The sequence below is a fragment of the Microplitis mediator genome, chromosome 8, assembly GCF_029852145.1.
Source record: "Microplitis mediator isolate UGA2020A chromosome 8, iyMicMedi2.1, whole genome shotgun sequence".
Classification (NCBI taxonomy): Eukaryota; Metazoa; Arthropoda; class Insecta; order Hymenoptera; family Braconidae; genus Microplitis; species Microplitis mediator.
Window position 1 is genome coordinate 15,147,581 of NC_079976.1, and position 18,666 is coordinate 15,166,246.

The window sequence follows — 18,666 nt, forward strand, 5'->3', positions numbered from 1 at the left end:
TAGCAGCTAAATTTTTCACGAATAATCAGTTTTACGTCGTTAATGAATTACAATTAAACTAAAAGGATTCAGATAGTAATTTTCATAAGGGTTCTTGTGATAATAAATACAAAGACAATAAAAAAAAAGTTAGGCCGATTAATGGTGTCTATCGAAAGTTATCGTGTTTTTTCGAAGTTTCACACGTAACAATTGACAGCACTGGTTTCTTGAGTTAAAATAATTTATTTTAAACGAATAAAATGATGAATCGACTTAATATTCGGTTTAAATTGTTCCTTAATAAATTCTCTATATGCTAGTATCCAATTTTACCTATCTTGGTGGAATAAAAAAATAGTTTAGAAAGATTTTTGTGTGAGTAATATAGTCGAATAAAAAAACCGTTCATAAAGCACACCTGCGCTTTCGCGCTTGAGGTGTGCAAAAAATTTAAGTTTGTTAAAACGCAAGATTTTAAGAAAAAAATGAGTTTTTAATTTTTTTTTAATTGATCCACCACTTCAAAAAATTTATGAAAATTCCTGAGTATAGAGGAGTATAAAAGACATTTTCTGACGAATTTTGGTGAGTGACATATTTCAAAACAGCTAAAAAAAAAAAATTACAATTTTCTTTTCTCCGTTAAAAATCGGCTTTCTGTTTGAGAATCACGATCATATAATGCTTTCATGTTTGGGACTCGTAAGAATTAGGAAAAAAATTATCATTGATTAATTCCGAATTTTACCATACAAATGAAAATAATTTCGAAAAAACAGGTTTTTTTTAAATTTTCAAATACCGTTTGAGTTAAAGAGCCAAAAATTAAGGTGAATCATTTTCATTCGACACCAAATTGAACCCCTAAGTTTGAGTCAAAAATGGAGTGGGGGCAGGATTCCCATATTAATCCGGCTATGCCCTTCAAACGATTACACAAGACAGAACAGTTCAACGAAAGAAAATAAATCCAATACGTAAATCACGATAACATTCTGACATCCTAAACGTAAGAGAAAACAAAATATGTGTCAATTAAATAATAATTATCCCACAAATTCAGCCTCACATTATCCCACTCATTGTTCCACACATTATCCCACACATTATTCCACACATTATTCCACACATTCAGCCGCACATTATCCCGCACATTTTCCCACACATTATCCTACACATTTTTTCACACATTATCCCACACATTCAGCCGCACGTTTTCCCACACGATGTCCCACACATTATCCCACAGATTCAGCCACACATTTTTCCACACATTATCCCACAGATTCAGCCACACATTATCCCACACATTTTCCCAAACATTACCCCACACATTATCCAACAGATTCAGCCACAAATTTTCCTACACATTATGCCACAAATTTTCCCACACAATCAGCCACACATTATGTGTGGGCAAAAATTGCGACACTAGATATTAGCCTTCAAATGAAAAAGGGTCAAAAAGTAGTGTTGTGCCCAAGAGAGTGATGGACTCGTGGCGGCTGTGTTTATATACCACGCGCATTGAGTATTTTTCAATATAACTGCGGTTAATGACCACTTTAGTCGTCACTCGATTCTAATTTCCGGCTAAAAGTGCCGTCTGGGTCGAAAGATGGGGATGACCTCGTAACGCGTGTATGCTCAAAAGGGTTAGGTACGGCCTTTCGTAAAACGGAGGTGGACTTCGGTCACGTCACATTAATTAATTAATTGAATGCAGCATACAATATACATAAACGACACAGAAATATATCATGATAGATACTATATGCAATACATGAATATTACACCTGTGTCAAAACAGTCAGAACAATAAAATCATATAAATTCATTTTTTGAAAGTATACATGTATCATTTCAAAAGTGTATACAGTACGCCTTTTTTAACATCAATCTACCTCAATAGCCCCAGTTACGTCGAATCATTTTTTATAATTTTCGTAACAGTATTTTATTTAACTCATAAATGATATTTTACAACTTACAATGGGTAAAGCAAACATCAAAACATCTGTTAACAAGGAAAATTTTAAAAGTGGGGAGGCTAATGCGTGCGCCGACTGAAGTGGAAAATCTGGAAGGGCAGATAAGGAAATTTTGAAACTGAATAACGAAAAAGAACTCGCTCTCTTCTCGCTGCAACCGTCAAGGTGTAATCACCCTTTTTCTACAATGAAGAAAAGAAAGAAAAAAAAACGTGTTAGTGATTTTAACAACAAAAGGTATGAGTCGAAAATCATGATTAATAGCCATAAGAAATTTTTCAAACACCGATTCAATAAACCGGGAAAAATAAAAATATTGAACATTAAATTAAAATGTTCACTTTGAAAATTAGAACAATAAAATAAATATTCGAACACGTGAAACTCAAAATTTAAATGTTAAATAAATATAAAAGTGATTAAAAATTGAAAAAGAAATGTTAAAAAAGAAAAAAATATCCAGCTCTGTAATAACAGAATTATAAAATCAAAATTCAAGCAGTGTACTGTAAAATTAAAATAGTAATATTTTATTGATGAATTATGATTAGAGTCAGCTGCTAGCCACCTAATACGTCTATTTAAATTATAGAGATTTGATTCAAATTTGATATTGAATTGTTTATTTTGAACATAGATATTTAAAAGCGTTTCAAAAAATTTTGCATTATAACATAGAATTGTTTTGATTATCATCTTACATTATTGAAATTAAAATCGTATAATGGAAAACGAATTAGGAATCAACTCATACATTGTTTTTAAAAGACATAATCTTTAAACCTCATAAATTCTTGTTTGTTTGTTTGTCATTATTCAGGCTATCTATATTTTTCTCAATTTATCTATAAATTGTCTTAATGAGAAGGTTATTTGCATGTTTGCATGTTTAGGCTTCCACTATATTTAAATGGTGTATTACCGTACGATGGACGGTGTGGCTCAATAAGTTATAGATCAAATTGAACGGAATTTAGTATAGTGCCGGATAGCTCAACTGGTAGAGCACTCCGCGCGATTTCGAATTGGTCTAGGTTCGATTCCCAGTTCAGGCTATCTATATTTTTCTCAATTTATCTATAAATTGTCTTATTGAGAAGGTTTGCATGTTTAGGTTTCCACTATATTTAAATGGCATATTACCGTACGATGGACAGCGTGGCTCAATAAGTTATAGATCAAATTGAATGGAATATAGTATAGTAACGGATAGCTCAACTGGTAGAGCACTCGGCGTGACACCGAATTGGTCTGGGTTTGATTTCCAGTTCGGGCTATTTATATTTTTCTCAATTGATCTATGAATTGTCTTATTGAGGTTATTTGTATGTTTGCATGTTTAGGTTTCCACTACACAGGGTGTCCCAAAAGTTCCGGCCGAAACTTTAAGGCCAGATACAGGACGATATATATTCTGAGACAAAAAGTCCTCTGCCGTTTATTTACCTGACCAACAGGTAAATTATAATTACTTAAACAATGTAGCCAATCAGAAGAGAGCATTAGCGCGAACCAGTAAAGTGGAGTGAAAAGTCTAAGGGAAGCTTCAACGCGTGAGCGCTCGGCTGTCGTTCAGCGGCTTTCACAACGGGAGATGCGCGCGAATGGAATTTTTAATTATTTAAATTTTTTTCTCTTCACGAAAATCGAGTCCTGCAAAAAAATCTAATTTTTATTTTCTCATTAACTGACCAACGGTCAGCTGACTGCTACCAGTTTAAAAAATAACAAAGAAATTTTTTATGAAAATCTAGTTCCGCAATAATTAAAAAGAAATTATTTCGCACTTATCAACTGACTGGCAGTCAGTTGATACGAGCAAAATAATTTTTTTTTCTTTTGCGGGACATGATCTTTGAAGAAAAAAATCCTCAGCCGTTCGTTAAACTGTCAGCAGTCAGCTGCCTGCCAGTCAGTTGATAAGCGCAAATTAATTTTTTTTTTTTGCATGACTAGACTTTTATTTTGAAAAAATCCTCAAATGATCTTCAGATAGTCGGCAGTATGCTAACTGCCAGTCAGTTGATAAGAGCAAAATAATTTTTTTCTTCTGCGAGACATGGTTTTTAAAGAAAAAATCCTCAGCCGTTCGTTTAACTGTCGGCAGTCAGCTGACTGCCAGCCAGTTGATAAGAGCAAAATAAATTTTTTTTGCGGAACTGAACTTTAGAAAAAAATCCTCAGCCGTTCGTTTAACTGTCGGCAGTCAGCTGACTGCCAGTCAGTTGGTAAGAGAAAAATATTTTTTTTTTTTTGCATGACTGTATAACGTATACCGTTTTTCAATTTGCGACGGAGACGCGAATAAATTCGGTAAACCGTATGCGGTCACCCACGTGTAATAAAAATTATAAATATATGACTCAAAATAATAATAGTTAAATATTCGTAAATAATAATATTAAACAATAAATAAAATAAAGGTGTGCCTGAACCAACTCCTCAGGCTGGGTTAGTGCACGAGGGCGCCAGCTCGTTTTTACAAAACGGACAAAAATAATACCAAATCAGGGGAGAGATCACGAGACTAAATTTCAAGCGAGAATGTATGCACCAAGCGGAAATATAACCAAATAAATATAATAAATAAAAATAATAAAGAATAATTATCACTAAAATATATCCAGGAAATAAACAAACAAATGTTGGCTATCACTGGAATCCTTTTATATTATTTAATTGAAATTTATTTATAAATATAAATCTAATAAAATATTACAATACCAAAAATCATTCACTAAACATTGATTCTTCATAATAAATTTCAACAAATTATAATATGCTCATCACAGTCACATAATGATAATCGAAATCAAATTAATTAAATTAAATTATCCGCTGGGGAATTTAAATTACAAATTTCTACTCTATGAACTCAATATAAAATTTATATATAAAAATACCAATTCCTTCTTTATTTTATATTATTTACTCTGGGGAGAAAAAGACGCGGAAACTCAAAATATATTTGGCAACACTGGGTTGCATACCATTAAATTACAAAATAACTTTTACCCAGAGAAATAATATTTAAAATACTATTGTAAGACAAGGAGTCCTATACGCTATCATTGTCTATAATCCACTAAGGAATTTATTCGACGCGTCTACGCACATATACTAAACTCTGGGACATACGCCGAACATACTCAACTTGTTATTATAAATAATAACTCAGGTTCAATTATTAAACAATTCAATATCGCGATCAACTCTACCGAGGGTCCAGCGATAGCCGATGCAACAAATGATAATACAGATGACTTACCGGCGTTGATAATAATTTACTTCTTGAGTTTTTAAATAACAATAAAAATATATAAACTGTATACTTTTAATTCAATATAACAAAATGAATCATCACCAAATTAACTTTCTTTATTTATCAATTATCATTTGACGGCAACTGGGCCAGAACAAATTTTACTTAAAATCGCAGACAACAACACGTTCTACCTTTACAATAGCCCGGTCCTCTCTGATTATCTTTCCGCGTCGGTTTTTTGAGTGATGGGTATCACTCACGTGTTATCCCCTCTAATGACCTCGGACCCGAAATTATCAATTAAAATAAAATATTCAAACATATTACCTGACCTGAGTTATATGATAATAATAAATTAAATAATATTATTCATCAATATTCATAACCATAATAATAATTAACTCATTAAATAATTAAATAATAATTATTTCAGTGCACCACGTGACGGGAAGGATACATTGATTTTTATCCCCACTATATCGACTTACTCTCCCTTCGGTCGATATTTTTATACGATATATACGCGCACGTGTGCTACTAACTGAAATGAAAATATTGATTAAATACATAAAATTCAAAATAATTATCAAAACATAAATACAATAAACAATAATTTCAATCAATCATAAATAATTGCCGTATATTTAAAGGGGCCTCTTTGCCGCGCTCGCTGCAAAGTGCATCGTTAACAATTTTAGGGATAGCAACTTCGGCCAACACCTCATTGCACGTCGTAAACGATTCCTTCAATCAGGGAATTACACTTGACTGTATTCTAAATTCACGCAATTATATACTCTAAATTATTACCGCCAGAACCGCGAACCGAGGTGATAAAAACAACGAACACCAAGGTGTGGCAGCCTATGACGCTTGAGAAGTTGATGTATCTTCCTTGCTGGCCTGCGTAAGTTCTAAACCGTGTTACGTTTAGGCAACCCTCTTTTCTATTTTCTATTTCTTTTAAACTGATTAGTTAATATTCGTTAAATAAATATAAACAGTCAAGTTACTACAAAATTCCACGGGAAGATCGTCTCGATATTGCACTCGAGGAGGCGTGGCAAGTTGCTTGTTACCGTTAAATTTCAATTCAAAATTGTCTTTTCGAAATAATATTTTCTATTTCAAAAATCACCACACGCACCGTGGGTGATTTTTATAATAATTGTTAAGTGTATAAACAGCGATTCTCGTCCGAGTGAATTGCTTGAGTCGGGGATTCATACCGAACTCATATGAGCTAAAGTCTCAACAAATTCAAAGTGTAAAACCTTTAAGTTTAAGTTCTAATAGTTAAGTGCATTCTTTAGAGATTTAAGTGAAAGAAAAGAACCTTAGTGTTAAGAACAATTTAACATCTTGTAAACTGAGAACTAGAAAACAATACGGAATTTGAAAAAATTTTACTGATAATAATTTGTTGAGAATAAAATTGTCAACAAAAAAAAACTTATAACATTTTATGATAAGTCTGATAGTTTTGCCGGAAAAGGAAAAAGATCTCGAAATTGACTATATCTTGACTTCGAGCTCCAATAACTTTTGAACAGATAACTTTATCAAAAAATGATGATGATACCTTTTTTGTAGAGCGTTCAATTTCCTACAAGAATATGTATTAGTCTATTCGATCTATTGATCTGTTATTCATTTAAAATGACTCAAAGCTTAAAAAAAAAATTTCCCGTGTTATGTAAATGGAAAATCAAATTTTTCAATGAGCTAGGTCTGTAATCGACCTATAATTTCTTTTTATACGCGAAAAATTTTTTTTTTTGTGTCGAACTATGATTTTTTCCACATGCACTTAAAAAGAAAATGTTGCTCTGGAATGACGTCATGTATTTTATTCAACTCATGCGCGCTATTCACGTTTTATCATGCCTAAAATGCGAACCCTAAATGGCCGTTTACCGACTGGTGAAAAATTATTTGTCAAAACGCAATAAAGATGTCTACTATCCCGGCCATTGTGACGTAATGAAAATAAACGTAACTATCTTTCAAGCTCTTACTGAATATGGGGTAATTACAATTCCCTGTTGTTACCCATTGAGTAGCCAAAGTTGTGATGCCGAATGTTTTTTTTTTCACCATGTCACTAAACAGCTATTGAGACTTCGCTTTTTAGGCGATTAATAAAACGTGAATAGCGCATATGAGTTGAATAAAACTATGGGCGCAACATGTAGGGTAAGTCATAATCCGTCACCCGCGATGTGTTTAGCACTGACACATTATGAATCACTTACCCTACTAGTTACGCCAATAACTATAATTAGTTTTTATTATGACAAAAATAAATTAATTGATATCTTGCTGTTTTTTTTTTTTTTTCAGGAGAAAATTTACATAATTCTTCCAATAGGTATGACGTGATAGTTGAAAAAAAATTATCATATTTGTAAAGTCATTTCTTGAAGGGATACTGATAACTTTTCTATGTTATTACATTTTTGGATTTGTATACCCTTCAGAAATAGAGGGGACATTAGAAACCATACAGCGGTCAGTACAATAGAAATATGTTATTCATATTATATTTCCTTCAAAAATGGTTTATTAATTTTTTAAAATAATTTTGGAAGAAATATTTTTCAATACTTGAGTTTAATTTAAAAAATGTATTTCTATGGTAAATATTTTTAATTTTCAGTTTATTTTTAAAGATTTACCCACCAAAAGGTACTAAGCGTGGCGGAAAAAGGAAGGCCACAGTTCAGCATCCTAAGCTAACCAAATTTATTGAAGAAATCGATCAGTAAAAAAACAACGTAGATGATGATATCTAGATGATAGAACTTTTGTATTGATATATTTTCATTATTATTATTATTATTATATCAATATTCATATCATTTAAACAATACTTTGAGTTTATTCATTTGCTTTTATTAAAATTATTTTATTATATCACAATCTTTATTATCCAAGTAATTATATTAATTTAATTTTTTTATAGTTCTTTCATTACTATTAACTTCACACTATTACTTGAATTATTATTATTCAATATTATCGATTTCAATATTATCGATACCTATATTTTTTCTTTCTAATTATAAACTGAATTACTTAAAACATTATTTATTATAAACTTTATTTTACTGTAAAAGATTTTGTCAAACGTAATGTTCCTTATTTTATTTGTATACAAAAATAAAATAGATGAAAAATATCTTTTCAACAGTATAAATCGAAAGAAGTTGCTCATTTATTGTTATATAAGATGAAAAAAACCTATTTCACAAATAAAAATAATAAATTATGAATATTATCAGTCCATTATCGATTTCGGATATTATTAAGAAATTTTCATTGATTTAAAATTAATTTTGAATTTAGTTGGTTAAGAAAAAAGCGTTTTGTAGATTAATCTAAATTTTTTTTTTTTTTTTGGGAAATCGCAATATTCACTTTAGAACGATATATATAATGCTAAGTTCATTAAGTACAATATATGTATTATTGAAAAGTAAATCATTGAGGTTTTTTTTTTCTTTAATTTTGGATCTTGCAGATTTTTACACATTTTTTGACGTACATTGAATATATTTGTCAGTAATATTCTAGCCCCAACGGAAGTTAATTTATAAACTATGAATTTTAAAAATATATAAAATTTTGGTTTTCTTTTTTTTTCTCTTCAAATCAACCACAATCAAAAATGATAAAAATCCTCGATTTGGTATAGAATGGCCATATACTGTAGCGCAAAAATAGTATTGTTGTAATATCACTATACAACAATAATTATTTTAATGACAATATTAAGAGTTCGTATTTTTATTAAATTATTTCACAAAATTACTATATTATTTTGTGAAATAATATTTAGTAAAATGGAATAGAAATTATTGTCATTTCCCAATAAGTTTAATTAAAAAAAAAATTGTAGAATCCCAAAAATTGTTTTATAATATTATTGAATTACAGAAACATCATATGTTATGTAAACTTGCACTACTTATTTTATTTATTAGTAAACTTTTTAAATGTCATTGGTGTAATAAAATTATAAAACTGTGCTATGAAATTACTGCAGAGAAAACATGTCAAATGGGTAGTAAAATTCAATAGAGATATTGTAATTTCCTAAACTTAACTGATCAAAAATTGTTTGTAAGATTACAATACTATATTGTAAAATTACTTCGAATAGAGAATTTCTGTTTTGTAAAATTACAATACTATATTGTAAAATTAAAGAGAGATATTATAATTTTACAAACCTTGCTGATCAAAAAATGTTTGTAAAATTACAATACTATATAGTAAAATTACTTTAAAGAAAGCATTTAGATGTTTTGTAAAATTAAAGAGAGATATTGTAATTTTACAAACTTTGCTGATCGGAAAACCGTTGCAAAATTACAAAACCGTTTTACAATATCATTAATCTAACAGAGCTTCATATGTTTTGTAAAATTACAAAACTCACAATGTAAAATTAGTAGACTCACTCTCGAAAAAAGTTTTTTAATATTACTATAATTACTTTGTAATATTCCAAAGCAAATACAGTAGGAAATGTTTTGTATAATTACAATACCTAATTTGAATTATGGCTAAATGTTTTGCCTATTAGCTTCCAATACATTTTTTGTAAAATTACAATAGAAATTTTTAACAGTGTGATGAAATTTCGATTTTCGCAAATCGTGGTGAACACAATAACTTCCCGAATTTCTCGAAAATCGTTGATTTTCTTAGCGGGAAGTTGAAAATTTTTCAAAGTAATTGACCAGATCTGCTATTAAAACATTTTATTTATTATAGTCTTAAATACTTATACATAAAGAAAAATTAAATTTCAAACAATGATTAGATGCGAAGGAAGAAAAACAAATTTTTATTGGTTTTTATCATAAAACAAAAGCCATTAACATTTTTCGACTAACACTCGATTTTTGAAAAAGTTTAACAAAAAATATTCAAAATAATGATCAATGATATTGAAAATTTTTTTATAAAATTTTGGGGGTACCTCGTTTTGCCTACCCTACCCCCTTTTGCCCCCCTTCCCCTACTGCTAATAACAAACAATAAATTAAATTTGATTTTTATCTACACTCGTGCCATAAATTCAAATAACAGAAAAATTTTAGAAATTTTTCAGTGATTTTTGCAAGGCTGTAACTTCGTGAAGAACAGTCGTATCGAAAAAAAAGCATTTTGAAGCTTGAAATCTCTACTTTCGACGCATTTTAATCAAATTTTTTTTAGAATTTTAGCCATTGCGCAAACATGAGAAATACCGCGAGATAAAAATTTTCTAAATTTTTCTTTTCTTTGAGAGAGTCCACGGGCTGCAAGAATTTTTTTTTCAGCTTAACCAATGCATACACGGAAAAAAAATTCTAATTAAATTTACGATAATAATATCGTAATTTGTCCTATTGATTATTGTAGTGGTGGACTAGACTTTCAAAATCATAATTTTTACGATGTAGTGTTGGAAATTTCATTTAAGAAATAATACTTCAGACAAATAATACGAAGTCTTAAGCTCTTCAATAAAAATTACGATGTGAATATCGTAAAATTTGAAGAGAAATTTTAAATAAAACAATAAAATAAAAATCGTTCGGACGTTGGATTCGAACCTGAGTCCTTCTGAGTGCGAAGTGTCCGACGCCTTGGACCACTCAGCCACCGAAGAGCCTACACTTTATATGGTTCTTAAGGTCAATATAAACGATTTGAATGAACATTCATAAGTCATGAGAGCGCCTCTTGTGGAGGACGCAGTTAATATTTAAAAATTACGATACAATATCGTAATTTTTATAGCTTACATCGTATTATAACAGAGGCAGCACTGTAATATTTATTTTACTCAAAAGTACATAGAAAGATAAATATAGGAATAAATATAGTTTTTGAATTGTAATTTTTATTTCTTTTATTTTTACGATGTTAAATTGTAATTTTTGAAGTGATTTTTAATCCTAAAAGTCTTTGTTAAAATTACGATGTTAAATAGTAAAAAATATAACCCACATAGTAAATTTTGAAATAAAATATTTTAAAATTTACGCTAATAAAAGTCTAGTCCACGATTACGATATTAACATCGTAAATTTTGTTAGAATTTTCTTTCCGTGTAGGTCGGTTAGAAAATTCAATCAGCTTTAACTTGCATTTTTTTGAGATTCGTACGACAACTTGTCGCTGAGATGTCAGCCTTCAAACGAAAAATGATCCTTTTGGGTTTGATCATCGATATTTCAGGTACCAATGATCACACAGTAAATTTGAAGGCGGCGTTGAATAAATTCCCTATATGACCCTTTTATCATTTTTAAGGAAAAAAATTTTTTTCTATCCTTAACATCCATATGAAGTGATTACAATAAAGTGGCTTTTTTACGTTTTCCAGTAAATCAAAGTTTTATTCCTTTAATTGTGTAATCATAATCAAAATAAAAAAAAAATTTTTTTCGACTTTTCTTGAATTTTTGTTTTGGTTACTGAGCAAATGTGAGGAAATGACGAAAAGAAGAAGAAATTTCTTAATAATAACAAAAAAAATCAAAGAAAAAAAAAATTGAAACTTATTTTCTTGTGTTTAAAATTTGTTTTCTAACATTTTTTGGAAATTTTTTTTTGGTCTTGATATAAAGTACTTACAAAAAAATTGAATTTGATCAATTTTTCTTAATATGCAGAAATTTTTGTTTTCCACCTTTTTAAGGAGGTACCCCATTTTGCCCGCAAAAGTAAAAATTTTTTTGTTTCGACGGCAACTGAAATTTTTGTTTATTAACTTTGAATATCATTAAAAACAAAAAGATTTAGCGTATTTGAGTCCTCGAAACCTTAGTATTTCCTTAAGTAGCCCGCTTTGCCCCCCCCCCTTCTCCTATACCTCACTATGTCACGTAGCGATTCAAACGTGAATCGCTGCGCGCGCTTTCCCATTTCGCCATGAATTTAACAACACCTCCTAGCTATTAAAGCGCATTTATTTATTACAATGTTTTATTATATCCGTATTTATATTATTTTGATTAATTATTTAATTATGATTTATTTATAATTTATTGAAATTATTGTTTATTGTATTTATGGTTTGATAATTATTTTGAAATTTATGTATTTAATCAATATTTTCATTTCAGTTGGTAGCACACGTGCGCGTATATATCGTATAAAAATATCGACCGAAGGGAGAGTAAGTCGATATAGTGGGGATAAAAATCAATGTATCCTTCCCGTCACGTGGTGCACTGAAATAATTATTATTTAATTATTTAATGAGTTAATTATTATTATGGTTATGAATATTGATGAATAATATTATTTAATTTATTATTATCATATAACTCAGGTCAGGTAATATGTTTGAATATTTTATTTTAATTGATAATTTCGGGTCCGAGGTCATTAGAGGAGATAACACGTGAGTGATACCCATCACTCAGAAAACCGACGCGGAAAAATAATTAGAGAGTACCGGGCTATTGTAAAGGTAGGACGTGTTGTTGTCCGCGATTTTAAGTAAAATTTGTTCTGGCCCAGTTGCCGTGAAATGATAATTGATTAATAAAGAAAGCTAATTTGGTGATAATTCATTTTGTTATATTGAATTAAAAGTATACAGTTTATATATTTTTATTGTTATTTAAAAACTCAAGAAGTAAATTATTATCAACGCCGGTAAGTCATCTGTATTATCATTTGTTGCATCGGCTATCGCTAGACCCTCGGTAGAGTTGATCGCGATATTGAATTGTTTAATAATTGAACCTGAGTTATTATTTATAATAATAAGTTGAGTATATTCGGCGTATGTCCCAGAGTTTGGTATACGTGCGTAGACGCGTCGAATAAATTCCTTAGTGGATTATAGATGAGGATAGCGTCTGGGTAAAATTTATTTTATAATTTGATGGTATGCAACCCAGTGTTGCCAAATATATTTTGAGTTCCCGCGTCTTTCTCTCCCCAGAGAAAATAATATAAAGTAAAGAAATGATTAGTATTCTTATGTATATAAATTTTATATTGAGTTCATAGAGTAAAAGTTTGTAATTCGTAATTCGAATTCCCCAGTGAATAATTTAATTAATTTGATTTTTATTACTATTATTTGACTGTAATGAGAATATTGTAATTTGTTGAAATTTATTATGAAGAATTAATGTTTAGTAAATGATTTTTGGTATTGTAATATTTTATTGTATTTATATTTATAAATATACTTGGATTAATTAATATAGTAAAAGGTTTCCAGTGATAGCCGACCTTTGTTTGTTTATTTCCTGGATATATTTAAATAATAATTATCATTCATTTATTTTGTTCATTATATATTTTTGGTTTATATTGCTTGATGCATACATTCTCGCTCGAAATTTGGTCTCGGGATCTCTTCCCTGATTTGTTATTATTTTTGTCCGTTTTGTAAAAACGGGCTGGCGCCTTCGTGCACTAACCCAGCCTGAGGAGCTGGTTCAGGCATACTTTTATTTTATTTATTGTTTAATATTATTATTTACGAATATTTAACTATTATCATTTTGAGTCATATATTTATTATTTATAATTTATAATTTTTACTGCACGTGGGTGACCACATACGGTTTACCGAATTTGTTCGCGTCCCCGTCACGAATTAAAAAACGATTTACGTTATAACTGTTTACGATTTTTTCGTAATATATCTTCTTTTTTTATCGTCAATTTTTTGAAGTTTAGTAAATAGACTACACATAAAATATTAATTTTGATAAATTCAATGATTAATTAAATCACGAGTAAATTATATTTATGTAAAACAGCTATCGTAACACATAGACATCTGACCGGGTACTTAGATTTTGTTATCTGCTGATGTGTGTACACAATGAATACGTCTGCCGTAATCAATATACGTTCTTAAGACTATAATAAAAAAAATATTTTAATGGTAGATCTGGTCAATTACTTACTAAATTTTTTTTTAGCAATTTCAAAACTGGCTGCCACAATGTTCAACGCGCGATAATGGTCTGCCATTATTATTTTCCGTTAATATTATATTTTGAAATTTCAAAACGGCAGACGGGGTCAAATACATTCAAAATTAGCAAAAAATCGATATCTGTCTTACTTACGCAGTCGCCGCGTCCACAACTTTGGGCTGAGTGAGTCCCCATCTTATGTACGGTAAGTATAGGGACCTCAATGTACAAAAACTTAGGTCTAGAAAATTCATACAGGTATTCGCTCATTGGTTTTTAGACTATTATAAGTAGTTTCATTATACGTAACGTGAATCTATTCTTTGGAGAAATATCATCCCCGTGAACTTGCTATTAAAAAACGTACATCTGAATAATGAAATTCCGACGATTAAATTTACAGCTACGACTTGTATCCTGCCCTTGTCTTGGTTCTGTCTAGTTGGTATATTTCTAGGCTGTCGGTACTGATCCAGGTCGTCTCGTGTTCTTTTCCCTTTTCCCTTCTCACTACTCTCGCAATTTATACTCTTGATCTTATTACTCCAATACTTACTTATTCAGATCAATTAATAATGAGATATTAAAGAATACTGGCCCGGTGCCTGGTATTCTGATTAATCAGTTTCTGTAGTTATTGCTTGGTTCCACAATCAGAAGCCAAGTGCGACTTAGATAGTTACCTGATATTTGGGTAGTCGCAGTCCTACGTCTAGATAATTACCCGGTCCGGCCGGCTCTGCGTCTAGATGGTTATCCGGTCTTACCGGCTCTGTCTGCGTCTAGATGGTTACCCGGTCCTGCCGACTCTCTCTCGTTTTCGCTGCTGCCTTACGTTTTTAATAATTTCGCTCAGTTATTTTCGGATGTTATCAGAAAACTTCTCCTCTACTTAATTATGATTGGGCCTAACGTGCGAGTATTTTCAATTAGCGCGCCTGGTGACCAGTCGAAAAACTCATTCAAATGATCGTTTGGGGTGACGGGTAGGGTAAATGACCATCAGTGAAATATCACGATTTGGTCGATAAAATAACTCATTTTACCCTGTTACATCATGATGTATTGCTCTAATCATAAGGTTTCTGGTTCTGGGAGATATCGTAATACTATAAGTGCCACTGCGTAACAGTCTAACGGTTTCCAAAAGGTATGAGATTTATTCTACGATAGCGATGAATAGCAATGATTGTGAATTCTCATGTGATATGTATTATGACTTTACAATCAGTCTGTACTCTGTACCTGAATACGATAATAAGTAATGCTGCAAAATGATAAAATTATTATATTTACGTTTCATTCTTGTCTTCTGAGCGGCTTTATTGAGTTTTTTGCATGCCAAAAATGCTCTCAGCATACTTTGGATTTTGATTATTTTTCTTACTTGAATTTCATATAACCTTGACAGATATTCTTCGTTGTAATATTTTAGAAATACTTTAGATTTTCCAATCATCCATCCTTCCATTTTTAATCGGACTAGAAGTAGGCGACAATTATCTTTAGTAGTATCCACATATTCCCCAAAGTCAAAAGCAAGAAATTGGTATCTATATAGTATTTGAAAGAAAAAATAGAATCAGTCATGATATATTACTTGCACCTTTACAGATACAGTAATTAGTTTACTCTAATTTAAATACAATTGAAATTATTATGAACACAAAATAAAGCTTTCATGATAAATTTTTAAGATATCTTGGATATTGAAAAATGCTACCTGGGAATAGAGATTCAAATCGATTTCAAGTAAACGTACATTCAAGTAAAAACATCTGGAGAACAGTTGACATTACGTTTGAGCATCTGAGAGTACGGTTTAGAAGCCTATCCTGATTGACAAGTTTGGGGAAAGTAAATAGTATTTTTCTTGCAATAATTGTCTGCATTGTGGAGATTTTGAAAATATAATTAAACACTGATTTCATAACGTTTCACCCAAAGAGATAAGTAAATCAATCAAGCGCGAAATTTTACTTGGAAAAAAATAAATAAAATTCACTTTAAACCAGGGATAGGGAGTAACTCCTCAAGAGCTGCTCATTCTTTAAAACTCCCCATTCCTGAGGAGTTAAACTCGCAGAAAGAGTTTCATGCACACGAATATACATGCCTAAATACTCTGTGCTTACAGCCCTCATAGCTCAGACTCTTACGAGGAGCAATGAGACTATAGCTCATCATGAGTATACTCCTACTACGAGTTTTTCTATGAGAAGTATTTGTTAAAACTCGTGAGCGAGAAACTCCTGAAAGGAGTGGACTCGAAGAGCAAATCAGAATAACTCCTCCCACCACTCGGCGCAAAATTTGTCTTGGATGACTGATTATTTTCGGGCGTAATCTACCTCTCAACAACCCTGAGATAGTTATTTTCTAAAATGTCAAAAATATATCATAATAGCAAGGATGTTTAATAGGGTGCTTCATTTGAAACAAACATTTTTTTTTAGCGGACACAAGAAAATTTTGCTGTTCATGTTGAAAGAAAAATTTCCTGAAAATTTCAGCTCTTCATTTTAATTTTAAGTACTTCCTCTCAAGCATCAAAGTTTTCCCATTTAAAAAGCATGTAAATCGAATAAGTTTTCTTCTAAATTACTATAACTTAGCCTGATTTTAAGCTATCGTTTTGAAACCAGTTTTTATTTGTAAAGTAATTGTTGCTTTTTAAAAGTGTATAAAACGGTTGTGGTCTAACTCGATCCATGTCAATTTTACCAGCTCCGAAAGTCAATTTTTCACTCTTTTCATTTATTTTTGTTAATAGTGAACAAACGGCTCATTGCAAAAAATATGCATAGGACCAATCTTTTAGGAAATTTCGTCCTCTGCAAAATTGCTAATGACATGATGATGTTCATGAGATACGTGCATTTTAAAATTTTACAGTAAAAAAAAAAAGTACTATAGTAAGCTTACAAATTTTTTTACTGTAAAATGTTAAAACGCATGTATCTCATGAACAGTGCACTTAAGCAATATCAGTGTCATTAGCAATTTTGTAGAGGACAAAATTTCCTAAAAGATTGGTCCTATGCATATTTTTTGCAATAAGCCGTTTCTTCACTATTAACAAAAATTAATGAAAAGAGTGAAAAATTGACTTTCGGAGCTGATACAATCGACATGGATCGAGTTAGACTAAAACCGTTTTATACACTTTTAAAAAGCAAAAATTACTTTACAAATAAAAACTGATTTCAAAACGAGAGCTTAAAATCGGGCTAAGTTATAGTAATTTAGAAGAAAAGTTATTCGATTTACATGCTTTTTAAATGGGAAAACTTTGATGCTTGAGAGGAAGTACTTAAAATTATAAGTAAGAACTGAAATTTTCAGGAAATTTTTCTCTCAACATAAACAACCAAATTTTCTTGTGTCCGCTAAAAAAAAAATGATCGTTTCAATTGAAACACCCTAATGTGTAATATGCTAAAAAATTAAAATCTTTACAGCAAAAAAAATTATTTCATTACTTATTTAATTGTTCCTATCAAATCATAGTTGAAAATATTTTGACTAAACATTTAAATTATATATCATTGTATGCAAAAAGAAACTTAAATACAAAGCATAAAATATATGATAGTAAAAAACTTTATTTATCATTTAAAAAAAATTTTTCAACCAATTTTTGAAAAAGCCATCGAAAAAAATAACTATTATTCTCATGTTTTACTACTTGTTTTTTTTTTTTTTTTATTTATTTTATTCAAGCGTTCTAGGTACATAGTCCTATCGCAGGGGGGATAACATTAGAGTTAAATCAAAAATATTTAACATGCAATTAATTATTATAAATACAATAAATGATCATTAATTTTTTTTTTTTTTTTAAACTTTAACAATTCGTTCCTTTTGTTAAAAATACTACTTATATAATAATAAAGAGATTTACTTTCAATGGAATTAAAATTAGCTAGATAGCTATTTAAAGCAATAAATCCAATATGTTGAATTTCTGACATGAATATTTTTCTTTCATCTTCAAAGGCACGACACACTAATAGTAAATGTTCCAACGTTTCTAAATGAGAGGTACCACAGCAGGGACAGGATGAGTTCGGATTGATAGGAATGCTTCGGTTGAGAGAAATGTAGCAGTAATAGTTATTGGCGAGTCTGGTCTGAGCTATTGTTCTTTTGGCAACCATTGGAATATCTTCAGTGATGTAAGTTGGTTTGTTGTGAACGATTTCACTGGGCTCGTATAAGGTAAATTGGCTAGACGACGAATATAGATAATCTTGTATGTCCTGTTGCCTGAGTGTTAAAGCTAAGGAGTTGAAGAATTGTTGTTCTCTATTTTTCCAGTCTTGCACGTTATCAGAGTTCCAAAGATCGAGAGCATTTGTTTTTATCAGGAAGCTCTTAAATTGACAAGTTTAGTTTAATTCCTCTCGGCATTGGGAATTGTTAGCGAGGTGTCTTAACCTTAGTAGGCAGATCTTCGGGAGGTCATTGTCCTCAG

The 18,666-nt window shown here is 30.5% G+C and overlaps 1 protein-coding gene across 2 annotated transcripts in view; it reads right to left on the reverse strand.

The window, feature by feature from the left end:
- LOC130673548 (neither inactivation nor afterpotential protein C-like) overlaps nucleotides 1-18,666 on the reverse strand; it is a 1,009,353-nt gene that overhangs the window by 389,362 nt on the left and 601,325 nt on the right. For both annotated transcript variants that reach the window (XM_057478586.1, XM_057478585.1), the window contains exon 11: nucleotides 15,486-15,742. In XM_057478586.1, the coding sequence (XP_057334569.1) occupies nucleotides 15,486-15,742 (257 nt within the window). The remainder of the gene's footprint in view (nucleotides 1-15,485; nucleotides 15,743-18,666) is intronic.